The following is a 21,991-nucleotide window of genomic DNA, read 5'->3' on the forward strand; positions in this document are numbered from 1 at the left end:
CCAGCCAAATCTGCACTCTAAAAGCTAAAAGGCGCTCCTTCCATTTTGAGCTCTGCCATGTGCCCAAACAGCAGTTTAGGGCCACACATGGGGAATTGCCGTACTCGGGAAAAATTAGGTAACAAATTGTGTGGTGTTTTTTCTCCTATTACCCCTTGTGAAAATACAAAATTGGGAGCAAAAACGACATATTTTTTTTGAAAATTTCTAATAAAATCTATGAAACACCTGTGGGATCAAAATGTTCACTACACCCCTAGATGAATGACCTGAGGGGTATCGTTTCCAAAATGGAGTCACTTCTCAGGGGTTTCTACTGTACTGGTACCTCAGGGGCTCTGCAAATGCAACATGGCGCCCAAAAATCAATCAAGCAAAATCTGCATGCCAAGTAGCACTCCTGTCACTCTGAGCCCTGGGATGTGCCCAAACAGCAGTTTATGACCACATATTGCTGTACTCTGGAGAAATTGCTTTACAAATGGTGTAGTTCTTTTTCTTTTTTATTTCTTGTGAAAATGAAAAAAATGCAATATTTTAGTGGCAAAATTTTAGATTTTCATTTTGACTGCCTAGATAAATTCTGTGAGGGGTGTAGTTTCCCAAACGGGGTCACTTTTGCGGGTTTTGTACTGTTTTGGCCGCTTGGGGGCTTTGCAAACGTGAAATGGTGCCGCAAACCATTCCAGCAAAACTTGAGCTCCAAAAGTCAAATGGCACTCCTTGCTTTCTAACCTCTGCCGTGTATCCAAACAGCAGTTTATTACCACATATGGGGTATTGCTGTACTCGGGAGAAATTGCTTTACAAATGTTGCTTTTTCTCCTTTATCTATTGTTAAAAATGAAAAACTCTTAGCTAAAACGACATTTTATTATAAAAAAAATGTAGATTTTCATTTTCACGGCCTAATTCCAATAAATTCTGCAAAAAAAACCTGCAGGGTCAAAATGCTAACTGTACCCCTAGAAAAATTCATTGGGGTATAGTTTAAAAAATGAGGTGAATTTTGGGGGGTTTGCACTGTTTTGTTCCCTCCAGGGCGTTGCAAACACGACATGGCACTGAAAACCAGTCCAGCAAAACCTGCGCTCCAAAATCCAAATGGCGCTCCTTCCCTTCTGAGCCCTGCCATGGGTACATACAGCAGTTTATTACCACATTTGGGGTATTGCCGTAATCAGGAGAAATTGATTTACAAATTTTAGGGTGCTTTTTCTAATTTATTCCTTGTAAAAATTAAAAATGTCTAAGTTTTTTCAGAAAGAAAGTAGATTTTAATTTTTACAGACTAATTCCAATAAGTTTAGCAAAAAAACTGTGGGGTCAAAATGCTAAGTATACCCTAGATACATTTCTTGAACGGTGTAGTATCCAAAATGGGGTCACTCTTGGGGGTTTCCACTGTTTTGGCACTACAAGACCTATTCAAATCGGACATGGAGCCTAAAATATATTCTAAAAAAAAGGAGGCCCCAAAATCCACTGGGTGCTCCTTTGCTTCTGAGGCCTGTGCTTCAGTCTAATAGGACACTAGGGCCACATGTGGGATATTTCTTAAAAACTGCAGAATCTGGGCAATAAATATTGAGTTAGTTTCTCTGGTAAATCCTTCTGTGTTACAGAAAAAAATGTATTACAAATGAATTTTGGCAAGAAAAATCAAAATTGTAAATTTCACCTCTACTTTTCTTTAATTCCTAAGGGGTTAAGAAACTTTCTGAATGCTGTTTTGAATACTTTGAGGGGTGCCGTTTTTAAAATGGGGTAATTTATGGGGACTTTCTAATATATAAGGCCCTCAAAACCACTTCAGAACTGAACTGGTCCTTGAAAAAATAGCCTTTTGAAATTTTCTTGAAAATGTGAGAAATTGCTGTTAAAGTTCTAAGCCATGTAATATCATAGAAAAATAAAAGTTTGTTGAAAAAACAATGCAAACATAAAGTGGACATAAGGGAAATGTAAACTAGTAACTATTTTGTGTGGTATTACTATCTGTTTTACAAGCAGATAAGTTTAAATTGAGAAAAATGCAATTTTTTGCAAATTTTCTCAAGATTTTGGTGTTTTTTTTACAAATAAATACTGAATTTATCAACCAAATTTTTTCAGTAACACAAAGTACAATATGTCACGAGAAAACAATCTCAGAATCGCTTGGATAGGTAAAAGCATTCCAATGTTATTACCACATAAAGGAACACGTCAGATTTTAAAAAATCGTCTGTGTCCACAAGGCCAAAACAGGCTCAGTCCTGAAGGGGTTGAGCGGTTAAATAAAATTCTTTGTGACATTTAGGCCGGATTCACAGGAGCGTGATCAGTCTTTGATATACGGTCCACAGGTCGGCCGCATTTCCCGGACCGAACACAGTGCAGGGAGCCAGGCTCTTATCGTCATAGTTATCTATGACACCAGGAGTCCCTGCCTCTCCTCGGAACTGCTGTCCCGTACTGAAAACATGATTACAGTACGGGACAGTTTTCCCGCAGCGAGGCAGTGACACATAGATAACTATGACGATAAGAGCCCGGCTCCCTGCAGTGTGCTCAGTCCGGGAAATACTGCCGACATACGGACTGTATATGCCGAACTGAACACGCTCGTGTGAATCCGGCCTTAGTTTGTTGATATTTGATCTATTGAGTAAGACATACATAGCAGGTTTTACACTCCCTCTATAGGTTCAACTGACTTTCCACAACACTTCTGCATTCCGACAGTACAATAAAATACAAATACAACCATTATCCCCTCAAGGACAGAGGGACTTTTTTTTATTTTTTTACTCCGTTCATTGTTTAACTTAAATAAAACCTGTCACATTGAAAACCCATACCAAATACAGGGCCCATCAGACAGGATCACACATGGGGCATGTATCTAAGCTTACCATGTGGTCATGGTAAGATGCTTAGATACCGGCCCCCAGCAGAAAGTCATCTTATACAGTATAAGATTACTATCTGCTGGGGCCCTGTATTTAAAGAGGCTCTGTCACCAGATTTTGCAACCCCTATCTGCTATTGCAGCAGATAGGGGCTGCAATGTAGATTACAGTAACGTTTTTATTTTTAAAAAACGAGCATTTTTGGCCAAGTTATGACCATTTTTGTATTTATGCAAATGAGGCTTGCAAAAGTCCAAGTGGGCGTGTTTAAAGTAAAAGTCCAAGTGGGCGTGAATTATGTGCGTACATCGGGGCGTTTTTACTACTTTTACTAGCTGGGAGTTCTGACGAGAAGTATCATCCACTTCTCTTCAGAACGCCCAGCTTCTGGCAGTGCAGACACAGCCGTGTTCTCGAGAGATCACGCTGTGACGTCACTCACTTCCTGCCCCAGGTACTGCATCGTGTCGGCCACATCGGCACCAGAGGCTACAGTTGATTCTGCAGCAGCATCAGCGTTTGCAGGTAAGTAGCTACATCGACTTACCTGCAAACGCCGATGCTGCTGCAGAATCAACTGCAGCCTCTGGTGCCGATGTGTCCTCGCTCGTCCGACACGATGCAGGACCTGTGTGACGTCACAGAGTGATCTCTCGAGAACACGCTGTGTCTGCACTGCCAAAATAAAAACGTTACTGTAATCTACATTGCAGCGCCGATCTGCTGCAATAGCAGATAGGGGTTGCAAAATCTGGTGACAGAGCCTCTTTAAGCCTACAATGTGTGATCCTGCCTCATAGGTAGGCTTAAAAGGGTTGTCCAGTCCCTAAACATTGATGGCCTATCCTCAGGATAGGCCATCAATAGTTGATGGGTCGGGGTTGGACTCCCGGGACCCCCCACCAATCAGCTGTTTTGAAGGGGATGCAGCAGAGCGCTGCTTCTCCTACATTTCCCTTACTTGGTCAAACTGTGAATCGCCGACACGTCCGTGTCGGCGATTCACAGTGTGAGCAAGTGACTGGAATGAAGGGGCAGTAGCGCTCGTACAAGTGATGCGGCCCCTTCAAAACAGCTGATTGGCTGGTGTCCCGGGAGTCAGACCCCGACCCATCAGCTCCAGCATACAGTGGTTTTAAACGTACCCTCTTCTTCGGCCGCAGCGGAGGTCCTGACTCCATCCAGGGTCGGGATGTTGTGCGCGGCGCACAGCACCGTGACGTCATGCACTGCGCACAGCGTTGTGATGTCAGGACCTCTGCTGCGCTCTGGAACGGGGAGGGTGAGTACTTTCAGTTTCTATAGTAACAAGGGCCCATGTAGTTTTATTACATAGGCCCCAGTTACTATAGTAATTTTTTAATGATGTGGTGCGGGCGCCCTGGCTTTGGGGCCTGGTCGCAATTGCGACTGCTGCGACCCCTATAGTTACGCCACTGCCTACTTATGTATCCCCTGTATAACATGTGTACTCCAAAATACAACTTGTTATGGAAAAAAAATGCTCTGCAGTATCTTATAACATAGTATTATATCAAATAAAGCAATACAATAGAAGTGAACACATTACAAAGTTTCAGTTTCTATTCCTGCTCTCGAGAACCACGAAAGGAGGAGTTACTGGATGAGAATAAAAGGCAACACACAAGCCGAGAGTGAGAGTCCAAGGAACAGACGTTCACTTCTCATACAGATATGGAGCAAGATTTAAAACCAACATATACAATTTTCTATAATTGTCCAACTGTTGCAAGTACAGAAAAAAAAACGAGGTAAGAAGGAGAAGCTGCTTGAGTATTGATTATTTTACTAATATAGTATTTTCAGGGTCTTTTATGGTGGTAACACCAAGAATGTTGGGCTCAAATGGCGATCATGTGATCTATAGACTGCAGTCAGGTTAGTAATATTATAAACTTCCTTAACACATGGCCTTATTGCCCATAGCAACAAATCAGAGATAAGGTTTTATTTTTTAAGCTGCCCTGGAAAAACTAAAGCTGTTATGTGATTGGTTGCTATGGGCAACAGGACCACATTTTATATTACACAGTTTTGTTATATGAGGCCTATTGACTTATCATATAGTCTTTGATCTTTTCCATTTTTTTTTAATAACTATTTGTCATTGAGTGTGTGAAAATTACAAAAAATACTTTTTGAAATTTTTTGATGGGAAAAAAAATGTCAAATAGATTTATATTTCCGCATACCATTGTCTGATGTGAATTTTGCTATGTAACACTTTGTATTAAAATGCATTCCCCAAAAGGTCAGAAAAGATGGGTGGGGGATAGATAGGCCCCAGTTTAGAGGGCTGAAACGTTGTGATATGGATTAATCAAGTCCAGTTTCTTCATTTATTTGTCTCCTGTTGACTTTGCTTTGCTTTTTCTAGGCAGCTGCATAGTCGGTAATAGACTTTGACTCTAATGGCCGACTATGCAGCTACCTGGAAAAAGCTAAGCAGAGACAACAGGAGATAAAGGGGCACAAAGCTTTCCTTCTGCCAATGCCACTTCTTTGTGGTGATCGGTTGGGTTCGCAGAGGTGTTTTACAGATATGCCACCAATGTCTCTAATGAGACAAGCTCTTTAAGAGCTTTTTCTCCATAGGAAATAATTTTGTTGGCATAATTACCTCTTACAAGAAGGAAAAAATGTTGCTGGCATCCCTCCTATAACACTTAAACCCTATCCTGCTTTGCTTTCTCCCCCTACATTGGCCAGCATGCCCCCTTAAAAGTAATCCGTATACCTGAGCCAGCTCCAACTGGCTCAATCGGTTACTGAGCCTCCCTGGATTGCATTCTTCCTTTCACCAAGCATATAACAATCATATTTTTTTAAGGAGAGCCTGTCCTCTACTCTCTGACGACGATCTATAAGAGCATATTTACTCAGGGATGGTCAACCATTTACTAACACTGAGATGGGCCAAAATAGATCCAAGATGTTTCCAATAAAGACCGGAGTGCTGCCATAATTATTTATTTAGACAGGTAAATAGATAGATAATATAATATATAAAAAAGATAGTTACGAGATAGATAGATAGATAGATAGATAGATCGCTAGATAATTATATAAATATGATATGGATAGATAGATAGATAGATAGATAGATAGATAGATAGATAGATAGATAGATAGATAGATAGATAGATAGATAGATAGATATGAGATAGATAGCACACAAGAAAATGGTAACAGCACTCCAAATAAATATGCATTACTGCGGAATCTACGTACAATAGTGAGGTTCTTAGCGCACATTTTGATCAAATTGTGTGAGCCTACCTGCCACGACAAGTCGAGCTCTATGAGCTGGGTCCCTAACGCTGCTCATACAACCAGAACTGGGACTAAGCCTACATATATCTGGGGATGGTAGGAACCAGTATTAAACTAATTAAAATCACCCAGGGCAGAATCGGAGGAGTGCAAGAACAAAAATGGAGGCAGTCACTAACCCCACATATATGAATCACATAAACAACACAAGTTTGAACAGCACATTCCAGCGAAAATGAAACATACAGTGTATAAAGATGTTGGATAGATAGATAGATAGATCCTCCCACAGTAGTCACAGCAGGATCCCCCTCACACAATAGTCACTATAGGACTTCTCCAATCCCACTCCAATAGTCATTGCAGGACTCCACCCTGAGGCCCCTGTGACGCTCCTTCTTCTCGCGGGCAGCTACATACAGTATGTAGCTTCCTGCATTGTCCTCCGCTCCATTCATTCGGTACCAGGTATAAGTAGCCGGCAGACAATTGTGTAAATGGCAGGAGGAAAACCCAGTCGCCAGTGCCTATTTTCTAATTCACCATGATGACAGGGTTTTGTCCAAGCCTGCCTTGTATAAAAAAGCTGCAGGTAAGTTATGTGACATTCAGACTGTGCATGGGTTTCTATTCCTCCTCCGAGACTTCCATAATGAACCACAGATATGAAATTATTTTTAAGAGGTGGTTTCTCATCTGATCATTGTTGCCCCTGCTGAGTAAGAGGACTGGGGGAAGGGAAGTGACAACTGCTCTGAACCCATTTCTGGCTCTGTAATTTGTCACATTACAAACAGTTGAGCCCGCAACCTAAGTTGAAAATCTTTAGTATATCAGCACTACTATAAAACTGACCCCATACTACTGAAAATAATATGCATCTGAGTTTGGAAGAAGATTCATATATGACTTGCATTTTTATTGAAAAAAATTATTTCATCATTTTAAATTTATATATTGCAGCAGGAGATTAAATTCCACCTGCCCTCTTTGCTTTGGAGTCACAAAGGATCCCATCAGTATTTCCTGTGGACACACCTTCTGCTCGAATTGCTTCACTGAATATCGAGCTTCAAAAGAGAAATTTGGATATGATTGTCCATCATGCATCAGACAAGAAGAACCAAATGAGGTCAGAGCTATTTTGGGTAGACATAACATTAGTAAATGAATAAATCAAAAAAAGCTGCAACACTCACCTACAAAATATACAAAGTATACAGATCAACAAAATGACATTTTGACGTTGAGTGCCACAGCTTTCCTCGATTTATTAAAATGCTATGAACTTGACCATTGCTGCAGAGTACCAATGTACCACAAGTCCCAGGTGTACTATTTAAAGTACATGCAAATAATTGAGGGTATAGCAGCGCCGATCCTGTTCTGTTCTGTCTTGTGAAGTGTTATAACATTACTAAAACTCTTTGAGACGACCACCCAAAATTGAAGTAATGAAAAGGTCTTCTAGATGAGTAGTCCTCTGAAACAGTAGGGCTCTACTCCCAAAGTAAAGAAAAATGTCTCGTCAGTGCCACCACCCATGCAAGCAGTTAACAGATAAATAGACAGTGGACAAGAATTACCAGAACTTACTGACCCTATCTGAATTCTATCCCAAAACAGGGTAAGACAATAGCTTGGCAGCAGATCAAGCGCAGAGGAAAGGCAAACGAATAGTGGAACTATGATCCCAGGATACACATAAAACTACTATACAAAAACTAGATCTCTCAGAAGACCAACAGGTCCCACAATACAAACACATAGACAAGAACAACAAAGTCACCAACTAGAATTTGGAAAGCGTTTTTCCCATGTCAGAAACAGTAACCTGCATAACCGGAGTAATCCAGGCCTGATGTATATGTAAACCCAAGAAAAGTACTCCGCCCCAATCAACCAGGCAAAGCTAAATGATGACCAAATCCAGACTCAGATCAAAGGCAATGCCTAGCAACGCCCAAGCAGAGAGATAACAGAAATCAATAATAGCAGCAGTCCTGCTGCTAATCGTAACAGAAATAAACCTGGAGCCGGCCCTGTCCATATGCCTCCGCTTATAGAGTTTTTTCTGACGGATTCCGCATGAATCCAGCAGAAATAAAATCATGGCATGCTCCATCAGACTTGGTTTGTACCGAAGTATAAGAAAGCATTGCCCCTAGGGGATAATATTTCAGTACATACGGTATCCGACAGAGCCTGTATATGTATAAGCCCTATTAAATATCACTTACATTCTTAGTAGCACAAGAGCATAATAGAAAGCACATAAAACAACTACACTTTACATTACACACTGCACTAAATCAACATTATAAGGCCTGATTCACACGAACGTGTTAAGCGTCCGTGGGACGGCCGTTAAAACTGAGGCCGTCCCACGGACCTACAGTATGTAATTCAATGTGGCCGTTCACACAGCCGTTGTTTCAACGGACCGTGTGAAGGGTCCGTGGGAAAAGAGGACATGTCCTATCTTTTCACGCATTACGCATCCCTCCATAGACTCTCAACTATGGTGGATGCGTGACGTGGCGTCCCGCAGCGCTGATGCAGCTCGGACATGAAAAACGGCAGTTTTTCACGTCCGAGATGCGCAGCGCTCATGTGAATCAGGCCTAAATAAGACTACACCAGTCCAACATTAGAACAAAGGTTGGACATTGACTAACATGGTAGCCAATTGCAGGAAGTGAGTTTTCTTCTTTTTTGGAGGAGAGATGTTTTGCATACTTTTCCCATGGATCATTTGCTTTAAAGTTTCCCTACCTTTAGCTGGATCTCCACAAGGAGAATCAGTACATTTTTGAAAGAAGAGTTCCAATATACATAGGATAGAAGGGAGTTATAAACTGAAAAATCACTGCAAAGGTGGTCTTCTCAAAAGAAGTGGTCTGTATTTTAATAAATGATACATGTTGTTTCCAATTATGCAATTTGGAGAAGGGGGATAATATAGTGACATGTATTTGACCAATGGCTCAGTACTGTATCCTTATCCTCTCCAATTCCGTCTATACTTTTCACACAGTGCAGATTTGGTGTATTTTTTTTTTTACTCAAAATCAGGAGCGAATCTTATACAGATCAAAACTTGAACAACTAATGAAAAAATAATTACCCTCCCAAAAAATGTTTCTCATTTATTCACCTCAAAGATAGTTCTCCATTCTTTCCCTAACTCTCCCCAGGGCCCCAACCCCATCTGTTTACAGAGTACATGTGATGCCGTGATGTCCATGCAAAGTTAAGTCATGTGACCATAGTGGCCAACTGCCTCCCACCGTGATGACCATGGTGACATTTAATTCAGTAAGACATCATGTGACGTGGCTGTTCGTATGTCCCTCAGACTGGTACGAAGCGAGCCGTGTGCATTTTCCCCAACATACCGTATTTGTCCATGGAAGCAAGAATGTGGGATGAGGGACCCCCATTCTAGCAATCATGGGGGATGGAGCCCCATGGGATTAGCACACTATTGTAGTTATCAGTCTCAAAAATAACGCATTTCTTGCAGAAACTTGGTGAGGGCAGCCCACAACATTTTTGGGACTCTCTTACCCCAGTTTTTGATTTAAAATATATTTAAATATTATGTGCCCCAATGTGATTCTATACAGTATGATGATTTGTGAAAACTAACATACTTCTTGTTTCAAAAGAAGAATTCGGCACACAAATTCGCGAATTTAAAGATTTACAAAAATTGCTAATTTGTGTGCCGAATACTTCTTTTGCTATGTGATTGGGTTGGGACCCTATTCGTGCACCTACCTTGGTCTTGTGCGCTCTGAACTACCACATACTTCTTGTTTCTTCAGCCCCTGCATCTGGTAAGAGTTGATGAGAATGGTCTGCTAGAGCTACAAGAGCGTGCCCTGTATAGGTGTTTCCTGGATCAAAGGATTGAAGAATACCCTGTCTACCTGATCAGCGTGATTGGAGCGAAGCGTACGGGAAAATCCTTTCTAATGAATTACATTATGAAAGCCCTTCAGAGCCAGGTGAGAGGACATTAGATTGTTCAAGTTTTGCACAGAGATGTCTACTAAGCAGGCATGTAGCTATAGGCAGCGCAATTGTAACAGTCACAACCGGTTTCTGGTGCCTGAGGGGGCTAAAGGCCCATCTGCCCCATACAAGGCCTCAGTATTATAAATAGCACATGGTAGGTGGTGGGCCCTGTTATAGATTTTGCATCAGAACCCCGGAGCTTCAATTTATGCCTCTGTTACTGAGGAACTAGAATTATTGATGGACATTAAATATTGTCTCTTTCTTTAAGGGAATCTGTTAACAGATTCCACCCACCCATCCCCCAAAAACTCTTAAGACCACTAAATAGGTCTTGGGAAAAGCAGTTCAAACTTCTTCATGTTCGCTAGGATAATCTAAGCATACTGGAGAAAAAGATTTTCTATTCAGTCATGTGCCGTATTTTTGTTGGGTACCCTGGCGATCATTGGATGTTCTGCCGCTAGTACCCTCAGTGATCAGCTGTAATATGAGGCAGTATCTGGCAGCCATTATTTAATATACCTACAGCGCCGCCAAAGGGGAAATTAAGCATTGCACAGTTTCTTATTGTAGATTTCCCAGATTCAAAACAACGGGCTGGTTCCCGTTATGCCTTCCACTTTCTCAAATTGTATTTAGATAAAGAAGGAGTAGTTATAAAATATTGTTTAAGCAGCTCAATAAAAGCTAAGTTTTATATCTACTCCTTCCTTAACTGAATACAAATTGCACAGTTTCCATTGAAATCAATGGTCTGCCCATGTAATGCATGAATGTGCTTGGTCCTTGGTCCTGCTATTTACAGACGCTGTCCAATCTGCCTAATAGATGAAGGTGATGCAAGGAAGACCCCTCCCTATTATCTCAGAATTCCCCCACACAGTATAATACCCCTATGCCTGCCCCCACACAGTATAATGCCCCACAGCTACCCCCACACAGCCCGAATAGTGCCTAATAGAAATAATAAAATACATACTCACTTAACCTTGTTCCAACAACGAGTGGAGGAGAGATCCCTCTACTCCTCTGGTCTGTGTGGCTTGGCGTAGACAGGCACGATGACGTCATTGCCTCATGCATGTCTCTGCTGAGCCGTGAGAGTAGGGAGCTGACGGCTTTCTGCTCTACCATTGGATTCAAATGTATCTGCGTCCTGAAGACGCAGATACAGTTGAAACTAAGAAAAAAACAAACTGATAAAAACTAAATGCGCAAGATAATGTCAGTTATCTGCGCTGAATTTCGTTTTTGTTTTTTTTATTAATTGCCCCACCCTAGTCCATGCCCAGTAGCTCCTACTAACCTCAAGAGGACCATTGTTTGATGCCCTGATACCATACCTATGTACAGATACCTACCCTGATAGTATAAAGTATATTTAATCAGAGCCGCATACACTACAAGGCAGCAGAAGGGTTAAAGTATGCCTGTGTCTTGTGTGTGCTCCTCCTCCAATAGATCTGAAATTATTCTGGGGGAGAAGTGTTTCTGGGTGTGTTATATAACGCAACTTTGTTAATTTCCAATATTTTAGCATTACCATATTGCTGCACATTGGCAATATGGATCATGCCATTGTCAAAAGACCTTGAAATTTTGAAAATGTTAGAGGGGGAAACTGCATAGTTTTGAACATATATTGAATTAAGAACAGTTGTATTCGTAAAATAATGTAAAAGGAAATGTATATGGGTCCTGTTATGCTCGCGGTCGCTGACCGCTGGCGTGTCCCATTTACCGGCAGCCGTGACCGCAAGACTGTATCTTCATGTCAGCGTCTCCCTTCTCAGAGACACCTACACACACGGCTGCAGTGCTCTCCTGTGTCCCGTAGGGTTCCCGCACACCTGTCTAAAGTTACCCAACCAACCAGTGACAGCCTGGACTTTAAAAAGTGCTCTGCCCTTCCTCTCCTTGCATGAGCGTTGTTAGTCTTCATGTGTTCATCTATGCCAATGGTCCCCTAATTGTATCCTGCTCCCAGTGTTCCTGCTTCCTGCATCCTGTTGCTGTGTTTCGTTCTTGTTCCTAAGCCTATTGTTGATGTTGTGTGTGCCTTATCTGCCACATCTGGTGTCATCTGCCATGTCTGGTGTCATCTGCTATGTCTTATGTCATCTGAGACGTCAAGCATCACCTGTGCCATGTGTCTGCTAATCCGAAGGTTTGCCTGCACATCCTCCCAGGCAGGGGTGTAACTAGGAAAGACTGGGCCCCATAGCAAACTTTTGATTGGGGCCCCCCCTCCCCTGGGTATCACACAACCCCCCCTTGTAGATAGTGCCTTTTTTACAGCCCCCCTGTAGATAACGCCATACAGCCCCCCTGTAGATAACGCCATACAGCCCCCTCTGTAGATAACGCCATACAGCCCCCCCTGTAGATAACACCATACAGCCCCCCCTGTAGATAACGCCATACAGCCCCCCTGTAGATAACGCCATACAGCCCCCTCTGTAGATAACGCCATACATCCCCCCCTGTAGAACACGCCATACAGCCCCCCTGTAGTTAACGCCATACATCCCCCCCTGTAGATAACGCCTTACAGCCCCCTCTGTAGATAATGCTATACAGCCCCCTCTGTAGATTGCGCCATACATCCCACTGTAGATAACGCCATACAGCCCCCCTATAGATAACGCCATACAGCCCCCTTTGTAGATATCTACAGGGGGGGCTGTATGGCGTTATGTACAGGGGGGGTCTGTATGGCGTTATCCACAGGGGGGGTCTGTATGACGTTATCTACAGGGGGGACTCTGTATGGCGTTCTCTACAGAGGGGGCTGTATGGCGTCATCTACAGAGGGGGCTGTATGGCGTTATCTACAGAGGGGGCTGTATGGCGTTATCTACAGAGGGGGCTGTATGGCGTTATCTACAGAGGGGGCTGTATGGCGCTCTCTACAGTGGGGGCTGTATGGCATTATCTACAGGGGGCTGTATGGCATTCTCTACAGTGGGGGCTGTATGGCGTTATCTACAGGGGGGTCTGTATGGCGTTATCTACAGAGGGGGCTGTATGGCGTTATCTACAGGGGGGGTCTGTATAGTGTTATCTACAAAGAGGGCTGTATGGCGTTGTCTACAGAGGGAGCTGTATGGCATTATCTACAGGGGAGGCTGTATGGCGTTATCTACAGTGGGGGCTGTATGGCGTTCTCTACAGGGGGCTGTATGGCGTTATCTACAGGGGGCTGTATGGCGTTCCCTACAGGGGGGGAGGCTGTATGGCGTTCTCTACAGGGGGGGCTGTATGGCGTTTCTCTACAGTGGGGGTTGTATGGCGTTCTCTACAGGGGGGGGGGGCTGTATCGCGTTATCTACAGAGGGGGCTGTATGGCGTTATCTACAGGGGGGGTCTGTATGGCGTTATCTACAGAGGGGGCTGTATGGCGTTATCTACAGGGCGGGTCTGTATGGCGTTATCTACAGAGGGGGCTGTATGGCGTTATCTACAGGGGGGGTCTGTATAGTGTTATCTACAAAGGGGGCTGTATGGCGTTATCTACAGAGGGAGCTGTATGGCATTATCTACAGGGGAGGCTGTATGGCGTTATCTACAGTGGGGGCTGTATGGCGTTCTCTACAGGGGGCTGTATGGCGTTATCTACAGGGGGCTGTATGGCGTTCCCTACAGGGGGGGAGGCTGTATGGCGTTCTCTACAGGGGGGGCTGTATGGCGTTTCTCTACAGTGGGGGTTGTATGGCGTTCTCTACAGGGGGGGGCTGTATCGCGTTATCTACAGAGGGGGCTGTATGGCGCTAACGCCATACAGCCCCCCCCTGTAAAGAACGGCATACAGCCCCCCCTGTAGGGAACGCCATACAGCCTCCCCCCCGTAGGGAACGCCATACAGCCTCCCCCCCGTAGGGAACGCCATACAGCTTCCCCCCCTGTAGGGAACGCCATACAGCGTCCCCCCTCCCAAAAAAATGCGACCTACAGCGTGTCCTACAAAAGACATGTATCCCCTATCCCCTATTCCCTTCAGGGGGGGCTGTATGGCGTTCTTTACAGGGGGGGCTGTATGGAGTTAGCGCCATACAGCCCCCTCTGTAGATAACGCCATACAGCCCCCCCCTGTAGAGAACACCATACAACCCCCACTGTAGAGAAACGCCATACAGCCCCCCCCTGTAAAGAACGCCATACAGCCCCCCCTGAAGGGAATGCCATGCAGCCTCCCCCCGTAGGGGACGCCATACAGCCTCCCCCCCGTAGGGTACGCCATACAGCTTCCCCCCCGTAGGGAACGCCATACAGCGTCCCCCCTCCCAAAAAAATGCGACCTACAGCGTGTCCTACAAAAGACATGTATCCCCTATCCACAGGATAGGGGATACATGTGTGATCGCTGGCAGCGATAGGGAGAAAGTCCCCCGTAGTTCTCCATGACTTCCGGCGTCTGCGCAGCTCAATAAAAATGAAAGGAGCGCTGGTCACGCATGCGCAAAAGCGCGACCGGCGCTCCATTCATTTCTACGGAGCTGCCGACACAGACCCCGGAAGTCCGAGGTTTGTGATGGAGAACTTCAGGGGACTTTCAGTCCCCTGTTCTCCCTATCGCTGCCAGCGATCACACATGTATCCCCTATCCTGTGGATAGGGGATACATGTCTTTTGTTTAATGGCAGAGCGGGGAGATACCTCCCTGCTCTGCCGTAGTGTTAAGTGGTGTCCCGCTGTAGCAGCCATAGCGGCAGCTAGCGGAGCCTCCGGCCATGGTGGGGGCCCATGCCGGCGGGCGACACGGGCCCCCTCATGCCGCGGGCCCCGTAGCAGCCTCTACGGCTGCTACGGCGGTAGTTACGCCACTGCTCCCAGGTATTCTTGTCCGAGAGACTGTTATTGGCTATTGTTTGGCCAGCTGCTTCTCCGCTACGGCGGTGCGGTCTTGTGGGTCCACATACCCCTAAGCCGTGACAGTACGCTCAGGCCATGGACCCCGCTGGTCAGCCCAAGACCACAACGGCATTCCAAGCGATGCAAGTGGACACGCGAGACCTTCAGTCACATCAGGATCAGCTTCTACAGGCAGTGAACTCCATCTCGCATTGATTGGATGCTCCTGCTGCAATCGCCACTGTACCTCCTCCTGCTGCTCCTCCTGTCAGTGCTGACTCCAGAATCTCCCTGCCGCTACCACCTCGCTACAACAGAGATGCGAAGACCTGCAGAGGATTTATTAATCAATGTCAGATCCACTTCAGGCTGCACGCAAGGTTGTTTCCCCTCCGATGAGAGTAAGATCGCTTTTATCATCTCTCTCCTTACTGGCAAGCTCTGGCATGGGCTAATCCTATTTGGGAGCGTGAGGGCCCTGAAATCTCCAACCTGCAATTGTTCCTACATACTTTCCACACTGTTTGAGGAACCTGGTCGGTCATCTTCCGCAGCTGCATACCTCCTTACCCTCCGTCAAGGTGAGACCACAGTTGAAGAATATGCAATCCAGTTCCGCACCCTGGCATCAGAACTGGTCAGGAACTATGAGTCCTTAGTTGCGACCTTCTGACAAGGACTGACTTCACAAATAAAATATGATGTTGCTGCCCTCATTTTGTTAGCAACCCGGATCGACATAAGAATCCAGGATCGGGTCCAGGAGGTTTGTCGAGACAGAAAGTACCCTAAACTGGCACCCAAGTTTCAGTGACCTCTGCTCCCTCTACTGTTGTTCCACCTGAGGAGCACATGCAGGTGGACCAACTCAGTTCAGGAAAAGCAGCGTAGACGCACGTCTGGACTTTGTTTGTATTGCGGCCTCGAAGGCCATTTTGTGCGTCAATGTCCTCTGAAGCTGGCAAACTCCAGCGCCTAGTGTTGGTTGGAGAGACAACCCTAGGTGAAATTACACCGGTTGCCAAAACTGTCTCTGCGTACCTGGATTCCAGATCCACGGCAAACTTCATTCAACAGGATCTAGTAGATCATCTCCAATTGCTCACGGTTCCTCTAGAGAGATCTCTGGCTGCTGCCTTAGTGAATGGGCAACCTCTACCCGATCCTATATTGGTCAGGACTGAACAGCTGAAACTTCATGTCGGAATCCTCCATGCGGAACAAATTGTCTTCTTTGACCTGCCTAAAGCTGTCAATCCTATTTTGGGCCTGCCTTGGCTTCGTTTTCATGCTCCGGTTCTCAACTGGAACTCCAATGGGGCTCCAAGTGTCTCCATCGCTGCTTGCCACAGGTTCGTCTTATCCAGCCTTCTCTGCCCTTTGGGCTACATTGTCTCCAATCGAGGTCTCAAAATGGATCCAGATAATGTGAAGTTCGTCTTAGAGTGGCCACCTACTCAGGGCCTTTGGGCCATACAGCGATTTCTGGGATTCACAAATTTATACCGGCAGTTTATCCCAAACTTCTCGGCGCTTGCTCCTATCTCTGCCCTTACTAAAAATGGTGTGAACGCTAAAGTATGGACCCCGGAGGCAGAGTCAGTATTTAACAGCCTCAAGTGTGCCTTCACTTCAGCCTCGATTCCCCATCATCCGGACATATCCCGACAGTTCTCTTTGGAGGTTGACGCTTCCTCTCTTGGTGCAGGTGCACTTCTGTTCCAAAGAAACTCCAAGGTTAAGGCAGTGGTGTGTGGCTGCTACTCAAGACTTTTTTTCCCCCGCAGAGCGCAATTATTCCATTGGGGATTGGGAGTTACTGGCCATCAAATTGGCCTTGGAGGAGAGGAGACATTTGCTGGAGGCCACCATACATCCTATCATCATCTTTACCGACCACAAGAATCTTACCTATCTCCAGTCTGCTCAACGGTTAAATCCTCGTCAAGCCAGATGGTCACTGTTCTTCGCCAGATTCCAGTTTGTGCTCCAATACCATCCCATAAACAAGAATGTGATGCCTGATTCCCTGTCCCAGTCGTTCGAGACGGAAGACTCTGAAGAGACCCCTCAATATATTATAGACCCTTCCAGTTTTATTCCCATTAATCCTTTGCAAATTAGAGACATTCCTCCTGGGAAGACCTTTGTCCATCTTGCAGATAAGAGAAATATTCTCAACTGGGGACACAGCTCCAAACATGCCAGGAACTCTGTTGTCCGTAATACTCGGGACTTAGTTGCACGCCAATACTGGTGGCCCACGCTGCCTAAACATATTGTAGACTTTGTCTCCTCCTGCACTGTCTGTTCCTCTAATAAAGCTGACCATTCCAGACCTGCTGGCATGCTCCAACGCCTACCATCTGGCAACATATTGCAATAAACTTTATTACGGATCTTCCTCTTTCGGCTGGATGCATTACTGTTGGGTGGTGGTGGACCGTTTTTCTAAGATGGCACATTTCATCCCACTAACCGGTCTTCCCTCTGCTCCTCGTCTGGCTAACCTCTTCATACAACATATCTTTCGTCTGCATGACTTACCTCTCCATATTGTGTCTGATCGGGGGGTTCAAGTCACTTCAAAGTTCTGGAGAGCCCTCTGTAAACTCCTCGATATAAAATTGGACGTTTCCCCTGCCTATAATCCTCAGTCTAATGACCAAGTTGAGAGAATGAACCAAATATTGGAGAATTACCTTTATCACTTCATTTCTGTTCAGCATGACAACTGGGTGCAGCTTCTTCCTTGGGCCGAGTTCTCCTACAACAACCGGACAAGTGAATCTACTGCCTCTACTCCATTCTTCATCGTTTACAGCTAACATCCACGGGTCCCTCTTCCAGTTCCTATTACATCTCAGTTACCTGCAGCTAACTCTGCGTTTGGGGACTTTGTTCACATCTGGCAGCTGACCAGGTCAACTATCCTACAGGCGGTCGACTGCATGAAGAGGAATGCTGATAGGCAAAGAAGAGAACCTCCTCAGTTTCACCTTGGAGTCTGGTTATCTTCTAAAAACATCTGCTTAAAAATTCCTTCTTACAAATTTGCTTCCAGGTTCCTCTGATCTTTTGAAGTCTTGCAACAAATAAACCCTGTGTCCTATAAACTTCAGCTGCCTCCTACCCTCACAATCTCCAACTCATTTAATGTATCCCTCCTGAAACCCGTGGTTCTGAACCGCTATAGTAAGTCTCCTCGTTCTGCAGTTGCTCCCAGCGGTTCTTCTGACATCTTTGAGGTGAAAAAGATTCTGGACTATAAGAGGGTAGCAGGAAAGACATTCTATCTGGTGGACTGGAGAGGGTTTGGTCATGAGGAGAGGTCCTGGGAGCCGGAGGAGAACATCAATGCCCCATCAGTTCCTCTTACACTTTGCACTTAAGAAGAGGGGGCGTAAGGGGGGTACTGTTATGCCCGCAGTCGCTGACCGCCGGAACGTCCCACTTACTGGCAGCCGCGACCGCAAGACTGTATCTTCATGTCAGCGTCTCCCTCCTCAGAGACGCCGACACACATGGCTGCAGTGCTCTCCTGTGTCACTAAGGGTGTACACGCACCTGTCTAAAGTTACCCAATCAACCCAGTGACACCTTGTACTTTAAAGAGGGATCTCCCCTTCCTCTCCTTGCCTGAGCGTTGTTAGTGTTCCTGTGTTCATCTATGCAAATGGTCCCTTAATTGTATCCTGCTCCCAGTGTTCCCTTTTCCTGCTTCCTGTATCCTGTGTTTCATTCCTATTCCTAAGCCTATTGTTGGAGTCATGTGTGCCTCATCTGCCACGTCTGGTGTGATCTGCCACAACTGGTATCTTCTGCCACGTCTGGTGTGATCTGCCACACCAAGAATCACCTGTGCCACGTGTCTGCTACTCTGAGCGTCTGCCTGAATATCCTCCCAGGTACTCTTGTATGAAACTATTATTGACTATTGTTTGGCCAGCTGCTTCTCCGCTACAGCGGAGCAGTCTAGTTTGTCCACTGCCCTCAGCTGTGACAGGTCACAGAGTGTATATTTTTATCTTATGAAACTGGTCACAAGGGTAACCATTTGCACCCGTGATATTATGGCACTGATTATAATGGTGGTATCTAATGAATTTTAAAAAAAAATAATGATTATGAAAAAATATTTTAAAATATGTTTAACTTAAATAGGGAAATTCCCACAGACACATGAAATTATTTCCACCATCTCATAACCTAGCCCACATTTTAAGTGTCCCCCACCTGCTGCCATGGTACTGACTTCAGTCAGTTCTTGGTTATTACATGTCTCATGATGCCTTATTCTTTAAAGCTAAAGTATTATAGATCATTCCAAATTATGAACAAGAAACTGGAGATCCACAGATCTAATCCACTGGAAAAGAAAAGACACAGGAGTGGCTGCAGACTATGCTTGCGCAGCAGCATGCATGTCACAGGCAGTGTGCAGTCAGCAGCCCACTGCAGGGTGTCCCGCTCTAGGGGGGCCCAGTGATTACCAGTAATTTGTGAAGGAACATGTTAGCAAGTGTACAATTCTTCTGCAGAGCCAAAAGCAGGAAAAATTATACATTACATGGAGTCCATTGTCCCATTCACATGCTGAGTCCTCGATAGCGAGGGACGCTCTTTGTAGATACTTTCGGCTCAAGCTAATCCATGAAGGTCTTGAACAAGGGCCACTCTCCTGCTATTAACTCAGAATGCCATAAAAGGGTATTTGGAAATTGGTTTTCTTATCAAGACCACCCCTTTTGAGAAATGCTAGAGAACACTCTAATGCCTTCTTTTGATAGGAATTATTTAATTTATCAATTCACTAATTGTTAGGTAGTAATTAATATAACTAAGTCCTAGTGAATGGTGTGCATGGATCATATTGGGTATTGGATCATATGACAAAATATAAATATACCCCAATAATTCTCTTTGTAGGAAGCAGCTAAGGCATTTGATCTTGGAGCAGAAGATGAGGTATTAAAGGGCTTTCCTTGGAAGCCTGGCTCAGACAAAGTCACTGATGGGATTTGGATATGGAGTAAACCCTTCATCTTAGAGAAAAATGGAGAGAAAGTAAGTGATATACTATGTTTCACATAAGGTGTGCTCCACATTTTCTTAGCTCCAGCCAGGCGATGAGTGTAGAAGCTTCTGTTGCCCGCCAGAGACTGTACAGAGCAGTGGTGTGCAACCTTTGGCTCCCCAGCTGCTGTAAGACTAAGGCTGAGTTCACACGACCATGTTACGTCCGTAATGTACGGAACGTATTTCGGCTGGAAGACCCGGACCGAACACAGTGCAGGGAGCCGGGCTCCTAGCATCATAGTGATGTACGATGCTAGGAGTCCCTGCCTCGCTGCAGGACAACTGTCCCATACTGTAATCATGATTACAGTACGGGACAGTAGTTCCACGCAGAGGCAGGGACTCCTAGCATCGTACATCACTATGATGCTAGGAGTCCCTGCCTCGCTGCAGGACAACTGTCCCGTACTGTAATCATGATTACAGTACGGGACAGTAGTTCCACGCAGAGGCAGGGACTCCTAGCATCGTACATCACTATGATGCTAGGAGCCCGGCTCCCTGCACTGTGTTCGGTCCGGGTCTTCCGGCCGAAATACGTTCCGTACATTACGGACGTAACATGGTCGTGTTAACCCAGCCTGAAACTTCCATTGGTTACACACTACTGGGGTAAAGGATAAAAAAAAGTCTCTGACAATTTGACGTAAATGTTGCCATATCTGATGGAGATCTGAGTATAATACTAATAAGTTCTGTGCAGCCTGATCAGGAAACTGTCACATTAAAAAACACAGACCAATCTGTGTGCAGCATGTTATAGAGCAGGAGGAGCTGAGTAGGTTGCTATATATTGTTGTAGCAAAAGATTCAGTATAACTTGTAATTTATTTATTTAAACCTATGCACATCCTGGGTTTAGGAGTCCAGTGGGCGGTCCTAATCACTGATTGCCAGCTCTCTCTGTATTCACATTTATAGAAGAAAGGCTGTCAATCACTGAGTAGGACACCTAATCCTAGAGTGAGCAGAGGTGTCACGATCTAGGGGTATGTGGACAGACTAGGCCGCTCCGCCGTAGCGGAGTGGCAGCTGGCCAAATAAGAGTCTATATAAAGTCTATGCAAAGTCCTTAGCACAAGAGTAGCTGTAAGAGTCCAGACAGTAGCAGGGGCTTTCGCACGGATGGAGCTTGACGTGGCAGATGACGTCAGATGTGGCGGATGATACCAGACATGGTAGATGACAGCAGACGTGGCAGATGATATCAGATGACAGCAGACGTGGCAGATGACACACACGACTCCAACTAAAGGCTTAGGTACAGGAAACAACACAGCAACAGAATACAGGATACAAGAAGCAGTATACGGGATCACTGGGAGCAGACTATAACAAAGGGACCGCTTGAAAAAAGAACATGGATATACAACAACGCTCATGCAAGGAGTGAAAGGACGGAGCCCTTTTTATAGTCCAGGATGCTCTGGGGATTGGTTAGGGAACTTTTAGAATGGGCGCGCTGGCCCTTTTAGGCCAGGGACAAGCACTAGCACACACCTCAGAACACAGTCCTAGGCAGGTAGGCCGCGGGAGCTGGCGTTTCCGAGGAGAGAGACGCTGGCAGGAGGCCAAGAGTCTGCAGTTGCCTGACAGTGAGGGACGAAGGTGGTCCGCGACCGCAGCCGTTACAAGAGGTTTAAATTAATACATTTCAGATTATACTTAATCTTTTGCTACAAATATATACATTAACCTGCTCACCCACCACTGCTCTATAACATGCTGCCCGCAGACTGGACTGCATTTTCGACGTGACAGATTCCCTTTTAATCATCGTTACTGCAGAGGAAAATGAGGCATAACTCTTTGGGGTGGATTTGGGGGTGCATATATACACTACCGTT

The 21,991-nt window shown here is 45.2% G+C and overlaps 2 protein-coding genes across 3 annotated transcripts in view; one reads left to right on the forward strand and one right to left on the reverse strand.

Moving 5' to 3' along the window:
* The window catches only part of PLAT (plasminogen activator, tissue type), a 336,360-nt gene that overhangs the window by 274,338 nt on the left and 40,031 nt on the right, over window positions 1-21,991 (reverse strand). The window lies entirely within an intron of this gene.
* The window catches only part of LOC142750111 (RING finger protein 112-like), a 63,722-nt gene continuing 46,273 nt past the window's right edge, over window positions 4,543-21,991 (forward strand). Inside the window, exons 1-4 of one of the 2 annotated variants that reach the window (XM_075858924.1) lie at window positions 4,543-4,666; window positions 7,152-7,320; window positions 10,019-10,201; window positions 19,995-20,132. In XM_075858924.1, coding sequence (XP_075715039.1) covers window positions 4,590-4,666; window positions 7,152-7,320; window positions 10,019-10,201; window positions 19,995-20,132 — 567 coding nt within the window. In that variant the 5' untranslated portion in view covers window positions 4,543-4,589. The remainder of the gene's footprint in view (window positions 4,667-7,151; window positions 7,321-10,018; window positions 10,202-19,994; window positions 20,133-21,991) is intronic. The other variant, XM_075858925.1, reaches the window with a different exon arrangement.

The sequence above is a fragment of the Rhinoderma darwinii genome, chromosome 3 (genome assembly GCF_050947455.1).
Source record: "Rhinoderma darwinii isolate aRhiDar2 chromosome 3, aRhiDar2.hap1, whole genome shotgun sequence".
NCBI classification, from domain to species: Eukaryota; Metazoa; Chordata; class Amphibia; order Anura; family Rhinodermatidae; genus Rhinoderma; species Rhinoderma darwinii.